The sequence below is a fragment of the Natator depressus genome, chromosome 3, assembly GCF_965152275.1.
Source record: "Natator depressus isolate rNatDep1 chromosome 3, rNatDep2.hap1, whole genome shotgun sequence".
Taxonomy (NCBI): Eukaryota; Metazoa; Chordata; order Testudines; family Cheloniidae; genus Natator; species Natator depressus.
Window position 1 is genome coordinate 141,395,106 of NC_134236.1, and position 25,395 is coordinate 141,420,500.

The 25,395-nt window shown below is 38.8% G+C and overlaps 1 protein-coding gene across 9 annotated transcripts in view; it reads left to right on the forward strand.

The window, feature by feature from the left end:
- SDCCAG8 (SHH signaling and ciliogenesis regulator SDCCAG8) overlaps window positions 1–25,395 on the forward strand; it is a 157,522-nt gene that overhangs the window by 72,967 nt on the left and 59,160 nt on the right. For 6 of the 9 annotated variants that reach the window (XM_074948919.1, XM_074948920.1, XM_074948922.1 and 3 more), the window contains 2 exons: window positions 14,877–15,004; window positions 19,325–19,433. The exons of the other annotated variants lie outside the window; for them this stretch is intronic. In XM_074948919.1, coding sequence (XP_074805020.1) covers window positions 14,877–15,004; window positions 19,325–19,433 — 237 coding nt within the window. The remainder of the gene's footprint in view (window positions 1–14,876; window positions 15,005–19,324; window positions 19,434–25,395) is intronic. 9 annotated transcript variants of the gene reach the window in all.

Genomic DNA, 25,395 nt, shown 5'->3' on the forward strand with positions numbered 1-25,395 from the left:
CATTGGCATTAATTGCAATCCATGTATAATAAATAAGGTAAATAAATTAAACCTACCATTCTACCTCCGGGGTCTTGTGACATTATTAAATTGCTAGAGTTTTGCTGTCATTGCTTATGATGTCACCAGAATTCCTTGCTAGAATTACAGCCTGTTTATAATCTATATTTAGGCTATATTATTCTTTATATTATAAAATATAATCTGACTTCTCTATTTACAGCACAAGTCTCATGCTGCTACTCACTGTTCTTTATTAAAGCTATACAAAACCTAGTATCAGCTGTGTTGTTTTCAAAGTAATATCTGTTAGTTATCAGCAGAATTATTTAGTGCGTTGCCTTTTATTCAGCAATTTTAGCACATCAGAAGCAGTCTCCTATTGATGATAGATAAGGAATTCTAATGAGATTTCATTTTTAGTATTAATGGTATTTAGTGTTAATTAGTAGCAGTGGACAGTGTCTCATTTTTCTAAACTACTTATTTTCTAGACTAATGAATATAGCAAAAACACCAATATATGGAAAAAATAGCAAAAAAACCAAAGCTTAATTGTAAACATTTTATACGCTGTTTGTTTTGTATGAATAGCTTTATCTATTAAAAATAGTGTAGGAAGGAGTAATAACATGAAACAACTCATATAACTAATAAACTTTTAAAATTCTGTTTCATATGTTTAATTTTCATTAAATTAAGGGATAGTTGTGACTATGGTGTTGTGATTCAGTCAACATTTATTTCTATCTGTTTTTCATATACAAAGGCATTAGGATGCCAGAAAATAAACTGTTAACGGAGAATTAACTTCTTTGGCATGCTTTCATACTTATCTTCCAAATTAAAGAAAATGAAATGGGCAGAAGCAGAGTGTAGATTACCTCCTTTTTGTCAAAAATGGTGGGAATTTGAAAATTAATAATAAAAAAGGGAACAGATGCAGTAACATGCCAGAGGGAGATTAATGTGGAGAGTAAAATCTGTGAGCAACAAAACTGAAGCAAACTGAATCAGTGGGAGGTGGTTGTACAATCAAAATCAGGATAAAAGAGAAATTACAAACAACCCTGCACTTGTCAAAGTAGTAGTAATGAAATCCTGACTCTGCCAGCAGTGAGAACCTGTGTTAGCACTTTGGGGTAAGGATGGTAGCTGGGTGCCAGGTAGGAGGGCAGTGTTAGGTTGCTGGGCAGCAGCCATCTTGTGTAGAACAGATGGCACTGAAAGCTGGCAGGGGAGGGGCTCCTTAGCAGAACTAATCAGACAGTAACAGATAGGGCAGCTGGGAAGACTGACCACAGAGAGGGAAGCTGCAGGGTAGCTACAGAGCTCCATGATGTTTACAGTGGTGTGCCCATTGGTCTGAGATAAGACCTTGCAATGTCTTTTTACTGCAGAAAGTACACAAACTTTTGTTAAATAAAGAGTTTATCTGATCATCCTACAATAAAAGGAATGTATCAACTCATTGCTGAGCTAATTTTGTGACAACATTGTATTTTGAATCTTTGCTACCAAGGAATTTTGTGTGGCCTAATCCTTGCAAAAATAAAAATATACTATCAGGAATGTCACACACAATCATAAGTTTGTGTTCCATATTTCATTAATATACATAATGAAATAATTGGAGATTAATGTTTGTATATCTGTATATTTATATAGAGAGTGATCCTGCTGGCAGACCCCCTACTTCCATTGATGTTAATGAGTGGTTGGCATTCAACACCTTTCAGGATTGGGTTCTTCAGTTGAATTAAATATTTTATGATATTTATGATGTTTGATTTTGTTCAGGAGGAGCCATTTCCTTCCTCATAAGTGATAGCCTATGGGAACTGAATTGAGGTCCTAGTCCTGTAACCTTCAGTCACATGAGTAAATTTTACTCAAGTAAGTAGTACCACTAGCATCAGTAGAACTACTCACAGGAGTAAGAAACAGAATTGTAACACGGAAGACAAAATAACCCAAGTATAATGAAAAAGAACTGACTGACTTATTATATAGTATTATTAACTAGTTTAGTTGATCATGATATTAAAATAAAAAATAATTCAGATATACAGTTGGGTTGTGGATGCTGAGCTCATCTTTTAACAAAGAAATCTACATCTGTATTTGAACTTGTATATCTCTCTTTTACAATAGGTTTATAGCTTGGCTCAATTATTCATTTTGAGTGGGGAGGGGAGGAAACATTACAGGGATTTGAAATAGGTGGTATAACATAGCCATATGCTATTTATGCAGCAGTTTCTGCAATAAATCTAATTTGGTGCTGTCAAAAAAAAATTAGACTTATTTGATATAGCAGCACATTAGTAAATGATTGTGGTAGATTTGAAAGTTGTCATTCACTCTGCTTACTTGTAACAGAATCTTGCAAAGCCTTTTTTTTTTTCTTTTTCCCTGAGCAACTCTATGAAAATTTCTCAGTTCTTTGTCCTGCAGCTGTAGAAACTGCAAATATTTCTACAACTGAAAAGAAGGTCTTGCTTTAAGGTAATTGTGGAAGGGGGTGGAAGAATGAATAACCTCTGTTAGCAATTATATGAATGTATAAGCAGAAAAAATCAATAAAACGGAGGGGGGGGGGGAAGCTAGATCTCTCCCTTGCCTACAGATTTTTCTAGTGTAGCTGAAATTGTTTCTCATTATATAGTATGTAGATAAATTAACTGCTCTGAGTTATTATGGAAGGTAAAATATTTTACCTGCCATCATAAGACCATATGCTGCTTTATAAAGACTGATATTGCATGATTTGAAATAAATCGGCTGTGTCTTCTTCTGGCAGTGCCTTTTAGAAATTGCATTACCAGTTTATTTAATAAGCAGTCAAGATAATACATGATTATTTAAATACCCTTACATTTAATCATGTACAAATACTGTTTAAGGTATATGTTGTGAGTATTCAAATGTTATTAACAAAGTTATAAGAGAAAACAAAAATAAAGTCAATATAAGTATGGGGTGAGCAAGGAATCCACCATGATGTCAGTTAATTAGGGAACAGAAAAGCTTTATAATCACTTATTTTCCTTTTCTCTTCATTTAAAAAAAAATGGTTTTTAAAAACCTTGCTGATTGTTATTTATTTTGATGTGTTGCTCTACCATACAAGTTTCTCAAAAGAAAGGCAGTGATATGTTTTCGGATTCGCATTTTAATTACAGTGAAAATTTACTTTATAGTGTTTAAACTGCCACTGGTCAGAAGAGAATTTTACTAATGATTTCGTCTTTTATACAACGAATCAGTCTGTTAAGTAACCAAATTGTTTCTGCCCATAGAATGCATTTACAATGGTAACAGGTAACAATACTTGCAGCGCTTCTGAGCAAGCAGTGTAATTCAGAAATAATACAGATGAGATTATCCACTGATTACAAGAAAATTAAAAGTAGTATTTTTTTCAAATGTCTTTTTAAAAAGAAATATTTATCACTGAGATCTAATCTGTTAAAGAAGTTTATAGATTAATATCAATATACATTTACTTTGAACTAATTCAATCAATTTTTATATAACTATTGGGAATGGAATAATATGATTTTTTTAATTTAAAAAACAATATTTCAGAAGAATGTATCCAAGCCTGCTAGATTTTATACTAATTTTGAAATTAACTGATTCTGATTTGTGTTAGAGACACAGCACTTGTTTTCTCTAGAACATCTGAAAGACTGTTTTAAGGAAGTTGCAATTGTGTTTTCTCTATGAAGGTTTCATTTTTCTAATGCTAATTTTAACCATTTTGAAAGCTGCACTGTGCTTTTTAAAATACAACCAGTTATTTTCTTTCTGGTCAGTAGCAATATTTCTGTTTCTCTCCTTTGTAAGGATCCAATCCTGAAGTCATTATGTAATAAGAGCTTCATCATGGACCCAAAGGGTTTGCCACTCACTGAAGTCTGTGACAAAACTCATTCACTTGAATGGGTGCAGGACTGGGCACATAGTTTTGTAAAGTTTGACATTTAGGAACATCATCCTACATGTTGTCTCTTACGTAAAATGCTTCCACAGTGGGGAAAAATTACCTGGAAATGTCTACAGCTTTGGCTATCTCATTGGTCTACCACATCCTCACCTCAGTCAGTTAAAGCCAGTGTGACTGAGGTGGGAGAGGAGCAAGAACTTGCTGAATTAAAGCAACATGCTGCTACTGGTTGTCACTCTGCTTCTGGCATTCTGAAATTCTAAGAGCATTTTTGCAGAAATTAGGAGGAGGAGTTCTGACTTCTTCCCCTGGCTGGCCGTGTGAATTGTTCTGCAGAGCTTGAATCACAAAATAGGGGCGGGAAGAAATAAAAGTGGCTATGCAATTAGGTGGGATGTTGCTGTGTGCTCCTCTTGTCCCTTTCTACAAATTGCTAAGATTTTTGTTCCCCTCAATGTAACGCTCCAGAGAAGAAAATAAAGACCCCCAGAAATAATATGGAAGAGGAATAGTTAGATCACAGAGAACAGAGTAGTCCCCAACAGAAAATGTGATATTAAATTGATACTATTCAGCTAACTATGTTTAGTAAAAAGAAAGGAGTACTTGTGGCACCTTAGAGACTAACAAATTTATTTGAGCTCAAATAAATTTGTTAGTCTCTAAGGTGCCACAAGTCCTCCTTTTCTTTTTGCAGATACAGACTAACACGGCTGCTACTCTGAAACCTATGTTTAGTATTAATTTGTCATAATACTATAAGACACTGTTTTTAAACTTTGAGTCAAATTTAGACCTAATGTAACCAGATGTAACTCCATTTTAGCTAATGAGGTTGTATTTGCTTACATAGATCCTGAATTTATCCATGACAGTTTAACACTCGATTTTTTTTTTCTGTAGTATGCTGAATAAAATGTTTGGTTCATTATAATTACATGTGCTAAAATGCTTTTAAAAACTTTTTTTGGCACAATTTTTCTTTTTGTTGAGTGAATTTTCTGTTTCTTAAAGGACACCTGAATTACATGTTGTGAAATTGAAGGATATTTTGTATTCCAGAAGAATGAAACAATCTAAGAGACTAGTTAATAATTCAGTAGTATGTGGTTATCAGAATCTATTTATGAAACGAGGGATGAGTGCATTAATCGCTACACATAATGGATCCTGTGGACAGTATGATGATTATCTCTATCCTGACTCCAATTTTTTTTAATTTATTCTAATTTTATGTACAGACAGTATTGTGATAGAGAGATGGATATGCATATTGCACAAGGATAGAAAGTGAGAAAATTGTTTTCAGGCTTCAGTTTAACAAACAATTATTTTTAAAAGTGCTGTATTTTAACATCTCTACATAAGACCTTAAAAGAACAATTATTTTCAAGGAAACAATGGTACTAGACGTTTAAAGTAATAATAACAATTGATGTGGATATTGAAAATAATTTGATTTTGAACTTTCTTATCCTGTTGTTCCCTTCTCCCTAACTCAGTTTTAGTAAATACTTTTGCCTCACATTTTTATGCTTTACAGCACAGATTATCTTTTAAGATAGAATTTGGTATTTTGGTTTAATTGTAAATCTTCTATTTATTAAGACTTTACTATTTTGTCTTTTGTATAACTAGAAAATATTTAAAGCATTGTACCAATTGTTGTGGGTTAAAAAAAATAGATATGTGTGAAGAAAGACATATTAGTTATTGGACTGAACGTAATTGTTAAAATAGTCTCATATTTTACCTCCACATTATTGTCTTCCTATACCCAAAAGTAATTTTCACAAATACATTACTGTACAGAGCTTCTTATTCTGCTGGTTAGGAGAAGTAGATTTAAATCCATACCGACAGTTCATTTGACAATGACCTTGAGGGGCTTTGCTTCTTGAAGAAGAAAGCAGAAGCTTGCAGTAAACAAAGTTCACTTCTGACAGATGGATTGAATGACAGAAAGGTTGCGAGTGCCAGAATAGCCCTGGCAGAGGAGGAAATGTTCAGTGGAATCCAACAGGAGAGGAGGTGTGAACAGGTGCAGGGTTGCTGACGGAAGGGGAACCAGATGGAAGGAGCCAGAGCCAGTTTATTTAAAGGAAAAGGCAGAAAACACTGAAAGGCTGTGCAATCAGTGGCTAAAAGTGTGCATGGAAGAAGGTAAAAATTCACAAAGCAAAACTGCACAGTGGGATATCTAGCACTTAGCATAATGGTACTAATTTGTGAGTTTAGTTTGAAAGTTGCTATTGAAATACATTATACCTTGGTCTTCATAGGATAAAGTATAGATATTTGAAATCTGATTTTTTTAAAAAAAATGCTTGACCTAGATATTGCCTGTCCATTATTTGTAATATTTAATGCACACAAAAGTTGTTATTACAGAATAATGTTAAGGTTGTGCCACAAACTAACCAGAGCAAGAAAATATAGAACTATGGGGCTAGATTTCCATTCTTAACTCGTCACACTGGGGTGCCAGCGTGCCTAAGTCTTGCAACACATAACAGATCATCCATCTACTGTTGGGAGTCCTCTGCAATACCTAAGCACAGTGGTAATGCTCAAGTACTGTGGAAGTTTTGCCTTTGCACTTCTCCACTTTTATTGTTTTTGGTGACATCTTTAATGCCAGTTTGCTGTTATATTTGCTAACTTATTTCAGGACAAGAGAAGGATTTTGGCTTATCCCAGCCCAGAAGAATAAAATATTCTCCTCCCTCAAATGATAGTATTATCCTTATTACTTTGTCCTGTCACGCCACTCCATTTCTGCTCATGGATTTGGTCTTGTGAGGTGCTGAGCCCATTCTGTTCCTCTTGACTTTAATGGTAGTTGAGAACAATTGGCATCTTGCTGGATCCGGCCTTTGAATAACCCCAGCCAGAAGTTATTCACCTAAGGTCTGTCCCAAAGTAACATCAGTGAGAAGTCAGAAAAAGCACCAGCACCAACCTCACAAACCATCACATGTCAAGAAAAAGCCTCTCAAAACTTGTTTTAATGTTGTAGATGGAGATTGTTGTTATGTAGATAATACTGGAGTGCACATGCAGTAAATGGGTTCTATAGTAATCAAACACTTCAGCATTTAATCATTTTGTAAAAGTCTTTGACTTGCTTGCTCATAATTGCCTTACAATAGAATGTGTTTTCGTGCATATATGTATTTAAAAAAATAAAGATAAGTTGCGGGATGGGGGAAAATCCCTTCAAAATAGAAGGCATGCAACAATTATTGGGTCTATATTTTAATACTTCACATAACCCACTTGTTCCAAACTGTCTATAACCAATATGCTGTTGGTTAGTTCCGATACCAGCAAGTTTATCGAATCTTTACACCATTCCTAATACAGTGTTCTACCTGCTCTCCTGGCCTGTTCCTGCACCATTTTACAACGTTGTCCATTATTGTATGTTGGGAAATTTATATGAAAGATGCAATCTAAAATTAAATTGTATTGCAAGGCATGCTACCAACTACATTTTTACCAGAATTTCGCCCCTATAAAAGTATTTGATGACCTACTGTAAATACTGATTATTGATCTGAAAATATTATAAACCACTCAAATTAATTGAATTAATTGAATAATATTTAAATAATTGTGCATTGATGTATTAAAAATCCAAATAAAAAGTAGTAATGTTCTATGCATGGCAGCCAATTTTCAATATTAAAATTTTGGGAAGGAAATGCCAAAAGAGAGAGAGAGAGCATATTATGGACGAATTGTTTACAGATAAAAGCTTTTACATTTAATTACGGGGGGGTTGTTTCAGTTTTTATTTTATAAGTGAATCTAGTACTTCAAAAAACTCTGACTGAAATCTATAGACAGGACTGGTACTGCCCAAGTCGCATATGTTAAGGCTTCTTCTCACTGCCCATTTGATGTGCCTAAAACCTGACCTTTAGGGAGCTCCTGTATGGATGAAACGGTGATTCAGGTTCTATGTCCATAGAATACTTCAACTCTCTGAGAACATTACTAAGGTTTCCAGTTGATGCTAACTGTTCAGTTGTTGTAATGTGTACAACTATCTACTAGGACAGCAACTTTCAACTTTTTTTTCATTTGCGGACTCCTAACAAAATTTCGAATAGAGTTGTGGACCTCTTTGGAAATCTTAGACATAGTCTGCAGACCACAAGTTGAAAACCGCTGCCTATGGTAACAACAAATTTTTGCTGAACCTGTTACACATAGTCTGTGGACCCCCAGGGATCTGCAAACCACAGGTTGAAAACCACTGTAGTAGGAAGTTAGTAAGACCTCAAACTCATTTAATACCACAGCTGTTGTAGTGTAATATCTTCTTTCCACAAATGACTCCAGCTGGATTTTAAAAGGTGACCTGGACATTATAGGATTGTGTTCCATTTTACCAAACCTTCAAATTATCTAATTTCCCATTAAATGATTTACATTTGGACAAATACAAAAAGTATTTTAAACCCATAAGCTTAGTTTTAATTTTGGTACAATAATTTTGGCTAATAGTATATCTTTAGTTAGGTCTATATTGCATAAATATAAGAGTCTGTGAAATAAAGTTTGTCAGTGAGCTGTGAAATTATGTATGAACTTTCAGCCTTGGCTGAATTATAAAAGCCAAGTTGAAACTCCCCCAAAATATAGGATTTTATCATAAAAATGCTGACACTAGCTGAATTCTAATGCAGTAAGCACACCGTACTGTCCTACCCTTTTTTAGTAATGGTTGTATTGTTTGCTTTAATGTGAGAAAGTGATTGTAGGATAATTTGTCAGGTTGCTTGCGGATAATCAGTTGCCGAAATTTGGAAATTCATCAAAATTTAACTCTGATTTGCTCTGAATAAGGTTTTCTTGGCTTTGTAAGGTTTCTCAGAAGTACTGTCATCTTGGGAGAAAGACACTTTAATACTTGTAGTTAAGAAATTTTGTTCCATTTGATATCATTCTAAAGGCAATTTTTACACTGTATTTGAGCTTTTTAAATGAGTCTGAAACACATTTAAAATAGAGTAGCAACTGGAATACCTTATTTAGGTCCTGAATGTAATCCCACACCAGTTTTAGACGAGTGTAACTTCATTGACTTCACTGGAATTACTCCTGATTCTCATTGGTGTGAGCTCAGAATCAGGTATTTATTGTTATAGAAGGCTATGTCAGTACCCCCTTACTAAAACACCTGTTTGCTATACATCAATAAACAGAATAATTTTATAAAATAACCTCTAAGCATAAATGCTCTGGATTAGAGCCATTTGCACTCTATCAATGACACAATCGCTGAAAAGCACCTCATAAATTAATCCATATATATGCGCAGGTCAGTGAAACATTTGACCAAATAAGTAAATCTTAAACTGTCTGGAAGTTCATCAAACACAGTCTGCTGGCTGGAGACAGTTCCAGAAGCACGTGCCCTCTGAGAACACCTTGCAACCAACTGTAGAGAGTCCATGGCCAATTTGCTCCCAGCAACTGTCAGAGAGAGAGAGAGCGAGCGCGACCCAGGATGTAACTGCCATGAAGGGCAATCTTTCAGAACCTGATGAGGTTTGAAATAATGATCTGGTGGTAATGGCTTTTATGAGTTGGTAATTTTATACAGTTCTAGTACCCATACACATGCGTTGGTCTTTTTTCCCCTTCTAGAGTTCTGTTAATTTAAAAAATAGATGTAATACTTGTATTTTATGCTAAACATTTCCTACTTTGTATAAGTATAGTGGTCATCACTGAAATTTAGTTTTACCTAGGTACAACACAGTGGTATCTGACATCGCACAGATATTTTCTATTCTAAACAGAGAAATACTGAGGGATCTAAGCTAACACTGTGTGGTAACTGTGGATCGATGTGGTCATCATTAAAAATAACTGAATGGCATTAAGCAGAATGGAATGGGATGACAGATTTGAAAATGATTTTAGGGTTTTTAGATTAACAGAGGAAACAAATTAAGTCCCGTGCCTCGGGTGAATGCCTTCCTCGTGCATGGTAATTTCCTTTTAATTTTTGAAACCCTAATTCCCAAGGCCTTAGTATCAGAAGAAGTTGTGAAGAAGCTGCATGCTTGCCCTTCTACTTGCAACATAGCTGTAATCTGAAAATGGATTAGGAAGGATGGACCAGAGAACTTGTAGGAAATTCTGTCAAACTTTTTTATATAGGTCCTTCTACTGCCCTCATCATTGTAGTAGTTGAGTGCCTTCAGGTAGTGGCTTAAGTTATGTGATTAGCATCTCTCTCCTCTTCTCCCTGGGGAGAGAATATTGTGTGTAGCAAAGGGTCTTGTTTTTGTAGGATTCTGTTTAAGGATTTTTATTTTGTTTTGTTTTTTAATGTACATGCTGCTGTGTGTTCACGTTAAAAAAGGCGTGGTCAAAGAAGTGTGCTTTGCCTTTGAAGTGAAAGGTGTTTAGGTTTGTCCCATATTTAATTATTCTGTATGTGGAATAATACATGTTTTGAGACCAACAAGGCCTGTTAGTTCATAGACTACATCCAATACAGGATTTTTTCTTAATATTTAATTTCTAGTGCTTTGAAATGATTTGATGCTGCTGTTAGTCTCGTGCAGAATTCCCCTTGAGTACAGTGGGAATTCTATGTACAGAGTGACTGCAGGAACATTATACAGTTAGACCAGCAAATACAAACTTTTTCAAATTATGAATATGGATTGCAATCTCCTAATCACAATTTGTTTGCTACCCATATGGCTGGGCTATGTTCATACCATTATCTGGCTTTAGAACAAAAATTCCCAAACTGTGGTGTGTGGAGCACATGCTGGTGGTTCACAGAAAACTAGCTGGTTGTATGCTGTTCTTCCTCCCTATTTCCAGCTGCTAAAATGCATTAAAATACCTTGTGAATATATTTGCTTCTGTGTAACCAAATGTGATAATTGCCAGGGAGTTGTCTATATTATTGTGAATGGGAGGAAAAGTGGTCTATGGGACTTTCATTGGGAAGATAAAAGGTCCATGAGACAATCTGCATTAAAATGTGAGCCACATTCTGAAAATATTTGAGAATCCTTCATGTCAAAGGTTTTCTGTTTCCTCATGCCCCATGTGGTACACATTTTGGTGACTGAGAACTGAAAAGCTCATTGTGCAAGTCTTCGCTCCTATGAGTAGTCAAATTTAAATATATACTTTTGTTTGAAACAAAATCTGATTTTAAAAAATCAAAAAACAAAACTGGTGTTCCTGGTAATTATTGTGGTAAAAGCATAGAACACGTACATGATCTGACCACAGTTCCTTAAATCTCTCCCCTCCTCTGGTAACAGTCCAATTCCCAGGAAACGCTGAAATGCATAAACAGAAAATATTTCTGATTTGAAAAGAGTAGTTAAGATTTGTTTCATGTCTCTGTACCTAAGTTTCCCCATCTGTAAAATGGGGATACTGATTCTTGTCTCCTTTGCAAAGTGATTTGGGATCTATAGATAAAAAGCATTGTGTAAGAGGTAGGTGGTGTATTATTAAAGAAGAAAAAGGCTGTTCTTTGTTATTAAAAAAATCTTTATTTTACCCTTCAGAGGACTTTCTAATTTTGATCCCTTATTACATTACAATGGCTTTAGCTCTAATTTTGGTGTCAGACATTGATAAATGTAGTAGAGTTTGTTGATTATTTTAAGGCTTGTCCATCAAGATTAAAATAAATAAATGTAATGAGATTTCATTTTTACTGACATTAGGCTCAGTCTTTAATTTTTTTCCTATTGTGTGTGAGCAAGACAAAGGATGCTCTTTGATTTTCAGTTTTTTTCCTTAGGCTCATTGCTCTTAATGTTATTTTGGTTATTGATGACAAGACAGTTCAGAAACGTCTTTTAAATTCAAGTCCTTACTAAGATTGTGCTACTGAAGTGATGTAAAGTACAATGGACAAGATGGGTCTGTGTACTGGCAGCTGCTTATAGAGATATTTGGTGTAATTTTCAAAAGTGACTAGGCAGTTAGGAACTTAAGTGTTCTTGAAAGTCAATGGGAAGTAGATTTCCTAAGTGCCTGTGTCACTTTAGAAAATGGGACGTCGGAGCCTGAGGCTATGTCTACTCTACGGCGGTAAGTCGACCTATACTATGCAACTCCAGCTACATGAGTAACGTAGCTGGAGTCGATGTACCTTAGATCGAGTTACCGCGAGATCTACACCGCGGGGGGTCAACGGGAGAACATCTCCTGTCGACTTACCTTACTCTTCTCATCGGGGGTAAAGTATAGCGGTTGACTAGAGAGCGATCTGCAGTCGATTTGGCAGGTCTTTACTGGACCCACTAAATCGACCGCCAGTAGATCGATCTCAGAGCGTCGATCCTGGCTGTAGTGTAGACCTGCCCTAAGTAACCTAAGCGCTTTTGAAAATTTTACCCATTGTGCATGAAAGAGAGGCACAATCCTTCCAGGGGTAATGGAGGACCACAAGCCTGAGTGTCCTTACCCACCCCTGCTCGCCATTATGTCGAAGAGGCATGTGTACCCTCTTCACAAGTTTCATGCTACTGTCAGCGTTGGCCTTCCTTGATCCTTGCCAGAAACATGAGAACTGATACTGTGTCTGTGCCTGGCCCAAGATGAGGCACAATCTAGTTTAATGTGATTTAAAGAAAGGTTTGCTTTCAAAACAAGGATTGTGAATGATATGATGAGGCACATTTTATTCTGTAATGTTTCCATGACAAAACATGTTTTTCTTCAAACTTTCCTTTCTTTTTATTTTTTTTTTCTTCTTTTTTCCGTCGGCCAACATGTCGTCTTTGTGTCACATCAGGTCCCATCCCACCTCAGGCGAAGCTCCCACTGCCTTCAAGGAGAGTTTTGTCTGAGGTCAAATTGCAACATTGGGTCCAGGAATTAGAGTGTAATGTAACCCACCCCCCATTTATATTGCTTTGGCATAAATGTAAGCAAGAAGATGTAACATTGTGTATGTCATGCTGAGATATTGTAATATCTCAGATGGGTTTTTAGGCACAAAGCCAAAGGTTAAGTGCAGCAGCCAAATGAGGTGTGGCACTATCCTCGTGTGACCCATTCCCAGAACTGTCATCTTATTTTGTAGCCCGATGCAATGAGTAATATCACTGAGAATAATAAAATAATTTCTTAAATTGTACTTTCAAGGTATTCTTAAGCCAATTAAAGTAGTTACAGCAGAACTGTAGAATTTTTTTTTTTTAACCTAGGATCAACCCCCATATACATGAGCATTCTCAAATTCTGGGTTAGGTTCACTCTAGATCCAGTCTTTGCAGTGGTTCATAGCAGAACTAAACCCCTTTGCAGCACAGGCCATTATCTAATATATGCATATCTTTCCCTTCCTTGTTACCAGTGCTGTCTTTGCAGCATGTGTGTCAAAGAAAAAGTTTGCATGGTATGTGGTTACTTGACATTTATTTTGACTCTGTAGTGATTGCCACATCTTGTATATTCAGTCAAGTAAATTGCTAGCAAACTTGTGTCTTCAGACCTTAGTAGTGGGACTGGCAATTAGTCACCTGCGTACAGCCTTATTGCATAAGCCCTAAATGTTTACACACGCAGGATCAGTCTCCTGTGACATGTTAACTGTTTCCTGTGAGGTATTGGATGCCTTTATTTTTTATAATTTTTTTATGTATTTTGTTGTATTGTGGGAGGGATTGAGTCCTGCCCCTAGGGAGATGGGCTGCTCAGGGGCAGGTGGGTTGAGTCCTGCCTCTGGGAGTTTAAGTGGGAGGCCTTGGGGGGCGGGAGGGGGGAAGTGTGTCAGGTTCTGTCTCCACAAGGAGGGGTTGGGTCCTACACTGGGAATATATGTGTGTGTGAGCCCTGAGGAGTGCTGGGTCAGGTCCTGTTCCTGGAGGGTGTGTGTGGGAGGCCTGGATAGGTGGGAGCACTCAGGTCCTGACCCCAGGAGGGAGTAGTCAGGTCCTGTCCGTAGGGGGTGTGCGTACATGTGTGCAGGCCCCCAGGCTCTGTATGTGCGTGTGTGTGTGTCTGTCTGTCTGTCTGTCTGTCTTCTGTGGGAGGGGCTGCAGAACAATCCTGTCCCACAGCAGCAGCAGCTTCTGTGCCAAGGGGCTGGATCCAGTTCCCTGCTCTGGACCCCAGGTCTCCCTGCTCTGGACACCAGGTCTCAACTCAAATTTCTCCCTCCCATCGGTTAACCTGAGGCAAACCTGAGTGGAACTGTGACCCTGTGTGCCAGGTCGCAGGGTCCAGGCCCAAAGGACAGGAGCTGCTGCTGCAGGGTTAATTTTTTTGTTCTATTTTGTTTTACATGTTGTTTTTTGTTTTGTTTCATGTTACAATATTTTGCGTCTTTGAAACCCACAGGGCTCTACCTTCATCTTCTGTTATCTTAAATGAATGGTGGAAGCTTTTCTCCTGTTTGGATGCTTAAGCAAACTCATTAAGCTTTTAGAATAGCTGTAATGTGAGCACTGTGGGAACTGTTGCCATTGACTCAACGCCCATTAATTTCACAGGAAGTTTAGTTCATCTCAGGATCAGGCCCCTCAACTTTATCACTAGATGAAATATATAACAGTTACAAGAGAGAACAGATAAACTGCACAAGGCAAACTGGATCTTAAGGGAGGCTTTCTTATAGCAGAGGATTCATTTAATATTATAAAGTATAATCCAAGAATACATGGATTATTCTCTGGAAAAGGAATCCTTTTTCACTCAGAAAGTAGGTCATGCTTTTGTCCATTTTCTGCTAGCCACTAGGGTGTGTTTGTCATTGAAAGAGAGAGGTTGACATGTTCAACTTCAAGTGTGCATGTGGGGAAAATGTTTGTTGTGTAAAGCTAGACCAAATTTTTTAAATTATCAGTTGAACTATCCAGTTTGGCATTTGACTCATCTGTAGAGTAGTATATATTTTGTATTTCTGTTTTTATAGACTGGAGAAAGAAAGTATTCAGCACAGTCTTAGCAATGAAGCAAAGACCCGAGCCCTTCAGGCGGAGCAAAGAGAGCAGGAGCTGACACAGAAGATGCAGCAAATGGAGGCCCAGCATGATAAAACTGGTAGGTGGTAGAAAAAGATTAGAGCCTGGGCACTTATTCACAAGCCAGGCCCATGCCTTACTGTGAAATGACATCAGGAACACCTGTAACCTTTGGCTGGCCGAAGGGAGCAGATGCTAACTACACCGGAGATTCCGAATTACATATTAGTTAGCGTTTAAAAGAGAAAATGGAAAGTATTGCCCACTGTCTGTTGATTTCAGAGTGCTGCTCTCACATCTGTTGCACCATCTGGATTATGAGTTTATTTACCTGTATTCAAGAAACGTAAAGCTGAGAGAGACCACAACAAAGTAGAAAAACAAAGGGCTTGTTTTTGGCTGGATTTTCAGGCACACATGTTATATAAAGAAAATAGCATCAGAAGCTCTGCGGGAAATGCTCTGAGCTTACAGTTAAAGTCTCCTGAATAGCATTGAACAGTTCCCACAGTACACACATTATAGCTACTCTAAAAGCTTAATGAGTTTGCTTCAGCATCCAAACTGGAGAAAAGCTTTAACCATTAATCGGTTCTTAATTCACTGTCGCAGCTGGATGTAATTCACTGGCTCCAAATTGATATGTTCCTTTATTTAATCTTTGCAGCCTCAAACATTTTTAGCATTGGTATGTTTTTCCCGCAGTCTAGAACAAGGATGTTTAATCCTTTGCATTCTTCAAGTTATCACTACTGTAGTTTAAATTTACTAATACAAGGCATTGACCATAGCTGACAGCTTGGCTGGAAGCGGACATCCTTCATCACATTGGCTTAGCTGACCTCTAGCTTTTTACCTTTAATCTGAAAGGGACTTTCAGAATATGCAGTTTCATTTGTTTACAGTCAAAACGTTTTACCATTGTAATGCTCCATGTTTATGAATGGCATTAGGCAAAATAAGGATAACTCCACATTTAATATTTAACCAATTACATTGTTAACAAAGGCTCAAATTATAGCTCTTAGACCCTATGGAATGCTAGGATGGGGGGAAATCTGTAACATCTACACGATGGTGGAGGAGGATGCTATAAATTTGCAGAATAGGATGCTTACCATTTTTCTGGGGAAAACACATTCGCCTGCTACCCCTGTAACTGGCATTAGAAAAGGTTCAGAAAAGGGCAACTAAAATGATTAGGGGTTTGGAACGGGTCCCATATGAGGAGAGATTAAAGAGGCTAGGACTTTTCAGCTTGGAAAAGAGGAGACTAAGCGGGGATATGATAGAGGTATATAAAATCATGAGTGGTGTGGAGAAAGTGAATAAGGAAAAGTTGTTTACTTGTTCCCATAATATAAGAACTAGGGGCCACCAAATGAAATTAATGGGCAGCAGGTTTAAAACAAATAAAAGGAAGTTCTTCCCTCAGCGCACAGTCAACCTGTGGAACTCCTTGCCTGAGGAGGTTGTGAAGGCTAGGACTATAACAGGGTTTAAAAGAGAACCTCCATGAATGTATCCAGTTAAGTGCATTAGTGGCTATTAGCCAGGATGGGTAAGGAATGGTGTCCCTAGCCCCTGTTTGTCAGAGGGTGGAGATGGATGGCAGGAGAGAGATCACTTGATCATTACCTGTTAGGTTCACACCCTCTGGGGCACCTGGCATTGGCCACTGTTGGTAGACAGGATACTGGGCTGGATGGACCTTTGGTCTGACCCAATATGGCCATTCTTACGTTATGTTCTTAACACCTGTAGAAAAGAGGTACCTGGCATTCCTTCCCAGCCAGTGCTAACTGGTACAAGAGGTGGTGGGGCCACATCCACCCTCTGTCCTATGCAGACATGCCTCCTGCAGCACTGTCACTGGTACTAGTGGGCCTTGCTTTGTGTTAAGGGAATACAAACAGCTGCATTATGACTGCCTTCTACACAGAGATGGTAGAGGGAAAGGAGCTCTCTGTCTTCTTTCCCCATTCTGTCCAGCACATCTGCATATGGGCAGCTGTAATTTGGCACAAATTAAGGAAAACTAACTTTCTTGCCCCTCCTGGTCCATAACCTATGGTTTAATTTGAGTGTATTGAAACAAGATTGAATGTGTCAACTTTATATCTCTAGTAAGAGTGGGAAGAGTTGAAAAAATGGTCATTTTGTACATAAAGATTTCCGGTATTATGCATCTATGTATTATAGGGGGTGTTGTATACTACTACTGTAAGTTGCGTACAGATGAAAGTACTACAATATTCTAGTCATAATTGTATAAAATGTATTTCATTATATATCATTTATTAAATATGAAGGAATCTAGTAACAATACAAACAAATTATTTACAGTTTCAGGAATGATTTTAAGACTAGAAATTTAGGGAACACAGGGTCTTCTCACTTGAATATTGAAGACCTTTGATTTCTAGGTAAGACGTTTTAGCCCAAGTTTAGTTTAGGTCAATAGTAACAGAAACTAATCAATATAAAATGGTGGTCTAAGTGCAGTTCCCAATGGACATAGACCTCATATTTGTCAAATGCTGGTTGTCAGACTCAATAGGAAAAACTAAGAACTAAATGAGCTGATTTCTGCAAAGATGGATAGCATACCTTGGGGGGCCCAGTAAGGACATTATCACTCCTGATCAGTAATGAGCTGCCAAAATCTTAACAACCGGTTCCCTCCTCACCCCATGAGGGGATCGTGGCCCGCCCCCGCCCCCCGGACTCCTGCCCCATCCAACCCCCCGCGTTCCTTGATGCCCCCCCCCCGGGACCCCTGCCCATCCACCCCGTCCCCTGACTGCCCCCAGAACCAGACAGAAGGTCTTGTGAGCTACTGTAGTGAGTGCCCACCCCACCCCACCACACCCCTAAGAGCCAGAGGGACCTGCCGGGGGAAGAGGTGGGGAGTCCCGGTGATGCTTACCTGGGGTGGCTCCCAGGAAGCATCCGGCAGGTCCCTCTGGCTCCTAGGGGCGGGGTAGTGTAGCTGGGGGGGAACAGGGGGCGCGGCCGCTCCCCCCACTGATCACATCAAAAGTGGCGCTTTAGGCGCCGTCTCCATGGGTGCTATGGGGCTGGAGCCCCCACGGGGAAAATTTGGTGGGTGCAGAGCCCCCACCGGCAGCTCCCCACCCCGCACCCGGCCCCAGCTCACCTCTGCTCTGCCTCCGCCCCTGAACGCGCCACCCCTCTCTGCTTCTTCACGCCCCGTCCCCCCCCGCCCCCCCCGGCTTCCCTCAAATCAGCGGTTCGCGTGGGAAGCTGGGGAGGGCTGAGAAGCAGGCGAAGGCTTTGCGCTCAGGCTGAAGGAGGCGGAGGTGAGCTGGGGCAGGGAGCGGTTCCCCTGCGCGCCCCCCAGGTTATCTGCTGTGGCTTGGGCGGCCCTCCTCGCCGCCCCCCCCCAGCTCACCTCCGCTCCGCCTCCCTGGGCCTGAGCGTGAAGCCACCGCCTGCTTCTCAGCCCTCCCCAGCTTCCTGCGTGAACAGCTGATTCGCAGGAAGCCGGAGGGGCAGGGAAGCAGAGCAGGGTGGTGCGTTCAGGCCCAAGGAGGCGGAGTTGAGGTGAGCTGGGGCTGGGCGCAGGGCAGGGAGCTGCCGGTGGGTGCTCTGCACCCACCAAATTTTCCCCATGGGTGCTCCAGCCCCGGAGCACCCACGGAGTCAGCGCCTAAGGCGCCACTTTTGGCCGGTTGTTAAATTTAGAAGCCCTTTTAGAACCAGTTGTCACGGGACAACTGTTTCTAAAAGGGCTTCTAAATTTAACAACCAGTTCCAGCGAACCGGATCCAGCTCACCACTGTTCCTGATCCTGTACCTGCTGGGTATATGGAGGACTTCAAAGCCTAGTGTTTGCCAATCAGATGCCCCTCATGAACATAACATTCTCAAATTTAAGGAAAACCAATAAGAGTGAATATGGCATTTATGGTAGTTTGTCACAAAAGGCTTTGGTCCATTATCACCTCAGATACCCTCTTTGTTGAGTTATCTGCATGTCCGTTGTGAATGAGACTTCTTGGTCATCCTACCAGAAAGAGGCAGTAAGGACAACTGTTCAAAGGCCTGGTAGTGTGAGGTGATGCTCACACTCCATTTATGATGTCAAGAGAAGTAGAAGGCACTCTGCACCTTGCAAGATTATGCCCTAATGAAGAATTGCTGGAAAGGTTGAAATAAATGTTTGTGGATGTCTGGGGGAAGAAGTGGCTTAGATTTTTCAGAAATTCTTAAGTTTAGCCATTCTTTGGTAAAATGTGATTAGATCATTATCCCATGTTCAAATGCCTGGAATTTAAACCATATTTTTAAAAAAGTAGGGGCGGGGTGAATAAGAAAATATTTTAAATCTTTGTATCAAGTCTTAATTTTATAAATATAAAAATATAATTTCTAGTGAATGAACTGGATTCTTTGCTGACCTCCCAGAATACATTCATAGCAAAATTAAAGGAGGAATGTTGTACGTTGGCAAGGAAGCTGGAACATGTAACAGAAAAAAACAGGTAGGTGTCATTTTTACACTAGCCTTGCTACTTAAAAGTGAGTTACTGTATTTTTTTATTTATATTTATTATTCTCTTCTTCTAAAACCTGTTATCCACACCTATTCCAAATCTGTTATGACATCTGCAACTTGAGAAACCAAGATGGGATTTTGCCCAGGGTATTTCTAATTTTATACTTTTCAAATGGTGTTTCCATTTAAATTACTTGGACTATTCAGATCTGAGAAATCACATATTATACTCTTCTTAGGATTAGTATTCTTCAAATAAAAATTAATAAATTAAAAGTCAGTTTGCTACAATTCTAATGTTGTTTGAAATTATGCTAAAAATAATAAATATTCAGTTAAATATCTTCATGTCACACGAAGAAGCTGAATTCTGTTGAGTATCTGGGGTTAAATGACTTAAATTTTTTTAAATAAGTCATTTAGTTTACAGTAGCACACACTAGCTAGTGGTTCTGGATCTTCATCACATCTTCCCTCTCCGCAAACTCTTGTGAAAATTGCTGCTCAGTAAGTGTCTGATTCTATAGCCTCCATTCATGTGGCATTACCATTGAAGTAAATGGTAGTTCTACATGTGGAACAACTAAAAAATTAGACTCTAAAGTAATTGAGTAAAAGTAGGAGTTTAGAGTTGCACTATATCCATATACAGTATAGTGTTATGTCCTGTTCATAACATGTCCTTAAGCTAGAAGAAGGTTATTCTGCAAAGAATTGGGATACTTTGTGGTTCTAGCACTGAGATTCTGTGTTCATATGTGATATAAATAAAATAAGCCATTTGATTTTGTATTCCAAAAGAGTGAAACTTACCTCTTTGCAGAGGGCCTTCACAGGCCTATCCCCCATTAAATCTTACTTGCAGGACAGAGTGAGTATTGAGTGGAGCGTAGACTTTATGCATACTCTCCATATGGGGTGAATTTCATCCAAAGTGAATTTGGTAAGCAAAGGATTTGGAGAAGGGATTAAAATGGAGGGAATGTAAAATGGGTCAGTTTAAAAAGAGACTCCCCTGTTGCAAATGTCATGCTGGTTCCTCAGGAGGTAAACAAGTAACACTTTTGCCAGTCAATCTGCCTTTCAGATTGTCCAACATTGTAAGAGTAACATAAGAAGACTCACAAAATAGGAAGTATTCAGAGAGCTGGTGAAGCTTGAAGCCATAATTGGCTGCAGGCAAAGTAATAATTTAAAATAATTGAAATAGGAATTATTCCACCTGTTCACATAACGTAGAATCATAAAATACCAGGGTTGGAAGGGATCTCAGGAGGTCATCTAGTCCAACCCCCTGCTCAAAGCAGGACCAGTCCCCTACTAAATCATCTCAGCCAGGGATTTGTCAAGCCTGACCTTAAAAATATCTAAGGAAGGAAATTCCACCACCTCCCTAGATAACCCATTCCAGTTCTTCACAACCCTCCTAGTGAAAAAGTTTTTCTTAATATCCAACCTAAACCTCCCCCACTGCAACTTGAAACCATTACTCCTTGTTCTGTCATCTGCTACCACTGAGAACAGTCTAGATCCATCCTTTTTGGAACCCCCTTTCAGGTAGTTGAAAGCAGCTATCAAATCCCCCCTCATTCTTCTCTCCTGCAGACTAAATAATCCCAGTCCCCTCAGCCTCTCCTCATAAATCATGTGCTCCAGCCCCCTAATAATTTTTATTGCCCTCCACTGGACTCTTTCCAATTTTTCCACATCCTTCTTGTAGTGTGGGACCCAAAACTGGAGACAGTACTCCAGATGAGGCCTCACCAATGTGGAATAGAGTGGAATGATCACGTCCCTTAATCTGTTGGCAGTGCTCCTACTTATGCAGCCCAAAATGCCATTAGCCTTCTTGGCAACAAGGGCGCACTGTTGACTCTCATCCAGCTTCTTGTCCACTGTAACCCCTAGTCCTTTTCTGCAGAACTGCTGCCTAGCCACTTGGTCTCTAGTCTGTAGCAGTGCATGGGATTCTTCCATCCTAAGTGCAGGACTCTGCACTTGTCCTTGTTGAACCTCATCAGTTTTCTTTTGACCCAATCCTCTAATTTGTCTAGGTCCCTCTGTATCCTATCTTTACCCTCCAGTGTATCTACCACTCCTCCCAGTTTAGTGTCATCTGCAAACTTGCTGAGGGTGCAGTCCACGCCATCCTCCAGATCATTAATGAGGTGGGTTGAGGCTGACATAATTGGAATGGAGGGAATGGCGGTTTGATTCAATCCAGAAACAAGAATGGATAAGTTGGGAGAGGCAGAATTGTCAAGGGTCTTGAAGGTAAGGACAAGAAGATTGAAATAAAGATGGTGGAAAATGGGAAGCTAGTAGAGGGATTTGGTGAGATGAGGTTAGAATTGCAGACAAGAAAGATGATTTTAGCAGTTGTGATTTGAATGACCAGAGGAAGTAATGTGTCAGAGTGCCCAGTGTGCCATTGACTTTCCCATCCTCTCTTGCAGATTTCATAATATGGTGCCTATATATAGTATTCAAAACAGATTCTGATCATATAGTTTATTCAGTGTGCCCTATTTGTCTGAATGGAAGACACTTTTGCTGCATTCTGGAATAGTGGCCAAACCATAGGCTTCAGTTACTGCCAAAATCCTGGATTCTACACAGCACATTAGAGTGACTAGTCTAGTGATTAGAGCAGAGGTCTGGGATCAGAACATATGATTTCTCTTCCTAGATATGTTGTTTGCCATGCTACTTGGGAACCTCTGTGACTCAGTTTCCCCATTGGTAAAATGTGGATAATACTTAGCATCATAGGACTCGTGTTATATTAATTAATGTGTGTAAAAACACTTACGCTTTTGCAATAAGAGATCCAATAGAAGTATAGACTTCTTATATAAGATGTTTGAACATTTAGAAGAAGCAGACTAAGTTTAAGCTTTACAAATGCATTTATATGAAATGTTACCTCCAGCTATGTATCTACCTCACTATACTTCATACATGGTTCCTGTATGATAACTGTAATATGTTTTTTGTTAGGTAAAACCTTTTATTGTGAGCTAACCCCTACCTAGGGCTAGATAGATCTCAGGACAGAATACTGAACAGATTATACACCCCTCAGGTTGCATAGAAGATAGTGTATATTAAGGTACAGTATACACATGCAAGTGTAAAAAAATCAAAATGTAGTCCTTTGGAGGGTTTTTTGTGTTGTTTGGTTCATTTTTTCTGATTGTTACTGTCTGAGTTCCTAGACTTGTGGATTGATGCTTAACACTGCCCATTGTGTATTTGTGATTTGCGTTTTGTAATTAAGGGGAACAATGGGAGTCCATTGGGTCTCGTTATATATAATGGTTGGTTTAATTTGTTTCACTTCTATCTTGTTAATTGTAAATTGATCATTAAGATTTGAATTCTAATCTGTCACCAGGGTTGTGAGTATTGAAGCTAGAGCAATGATCCTGGTTTTAATCACTGATGATGAGAAACAAATTTTACAATTTTGGTACATATTGCAGTTCATATATTTTAACACTGTATTTTATGGTGTTATAAATATTGTTAAATGACTTTTAGTGTAGTTTTACTGTTTGGACTATAATGTATAAATTATATTACTGTTTTGGCAACAGTAGGTGTCCAACTGTGTGAGTTTAATTGAAGTAAAGAACATACACCCGGTTGAACTATTTTTCTGCATGTTGGGTTGATATTTTGTTTAGAGACTGCACTCATTACACTCAACACCAGCAGTAGCTTGCCCAAGTTAGTGGTACCAGGATGTGAAATCTGTGTTCAAAAGCAAATCATTAAGATGATATGCTATCCACTTAAAGAAGAATTATCCCAATCCCAATTATGTCAATAAAAATGTTACTTTACAGCACTTGTCATTGTAATACTATAAAATTGACTGGTTTTCTGAGGAGTAAGAATAGACATTGTTGAATAAAACAGCTAAGCTCTGATTCTGTACTGTGGCTGTAAGAAGTACAGTGCAAAAGACACAGTGTAGAAGGAAGTAGGGGAAAAGAACTTTTACCGAATCCAAGTGTTTAAAAAAAAGTCATGAATCAGACCTCCAAAAATGGAGTGACTTAAAAATTATGTTTTAAAAAAAATTGAATATTTATTTGCCTCCTGGATTTTGAATTTTAGGGTGCCCTTAGGTTATGTTTTCAAAACTTTCACAGCAGTTCGGGATAGAAACTAGCCTTTGTTTTAAATGAAGGCTGAGATTCTTACGTAATCACACGAATCTTGGCGCTCTAGGAAAAACACCAAATATCTAGAGACTTGAGATAAAATTGTGGGAGTTGGCAGCACTGCAAGGTGGTGTATTATAAGCCATCTTTCTGCTGTCCAAGTTCTGGGCTTCTGCAGGGACTGGTGTAGCCAGTGATGTAAATTAGAGTAGCTATGAGCTGCTCAGACTTAACAGCGGCTTCCTGAGGGCTGTATCATAACCCAGAATCCCCACAGTGCTATGTGCTATAGTGTTGCCCCTCATCCTTCCAACACACTTCCCTTCCATACCCAGCACATGAGGGTTTATGAGGAGAGCAGAGGCAAACCAGTTGCACTGGCCCTATGCTGCTTTCTCCCCCATTCTACTGCAGCCTTTTTATGTCTCATATGCCACCAGAGCAGCACCTGGGTGTCACAATTGGAAGAGAATTTCTCCCCTAGAATTCAGTCATTCCATTAGGCCCATGTTTCTCAATTTTTCCAGACGATTGTACCCTTTTCAGGAGTCTGATTTGTCTTGCGTACCCCAAGTTTTACCTCACGGAAAAACTACTTGCTTACAAAATAAGACCTAAAAATACAAGTGTCACAGCACACTATTACTGAAAAATTGCTTAGTTTCTCATTTTTACCATATAATTGTAAAATAAATCAATTAGAATATTAATATTGTACTTACATTTCAGCGTATAATATATAGAGCAGTATAAACAAGTCATTGCCTGTGAAATTTCAGTTTGTACTGACTTTGCTAATGGTTTTTTAGGTAGCTTGTTGTAAAACTAGGCAAATATCTAGATGAGTTGATGTACCCCCTGGAAGACCTCTGAGTACCCCCATGGGCACGCATACCCCTCATTCAGAACCACTGCACTAGGATATATTCATAACTTTTATATTTAGTTTCACTAGTTACAATAGTAATGGTATGCTATGGATATGTGATGATGATAATTTGCTCTTAATGACTTTTCTGTCAAAATGACTCAAGACACTTAATATGTCTTCATCTATTAAGTCTTACAGTGCCCTGTGAGGTACTAAGTTGTATTATCCCCATCTTACACATGGGTAAACTGAGATGTTGAAAGATGAAATTACTGTCATGTACAATGAATAAAACGTGATCCTTGCTATTCATCTTCTGATAAATATACTCTGAAGCTCAACGTAGCAGTTTTGGTTTATTAATAAAATTAATACTTTGCTCTTATAATAGTACCTTTTACTCATAGGTCTCAACGTGTTTTATAAACCATTCAGTAATTAATCTGAAAAACCCTGTGAGGTGGGTTACTGATATTTATTTGTATTTCTGTAGCACCTATGAGACCTCAAGTCATGCACTGGACCCATTGTGCTAGGAGCTGCACAAACACAGAACAAAAAGACAGTCCCGTCCCCTAAGAGGTTACAATCAGAGTAAACAGTTGATGGCAACAAACATCACATTATTTCCATTATATTTTATTTATTTTATGTTTGGTGGGTTTAGTTAGGAATGATAAGCTAAAGGAAAGGGAGAGGGGATGTTGAAGGGAAAAGCAATGAGGGGGACAGGCAAGGGGAGAAGAGGAGTGACGCTAAGATGAAGAGACACTGGAGAAAGGGGAAATGGAAGGAGAAGGTTGGAGCAGCCAATCAGCACAGGGCAGAGAAAGTCCAGTCAAAACTGTAGAAAGTTCTCTGAATGGCCAAAGGATCCCACTTTGGCTTCTTCCGTCCCTGCAGGC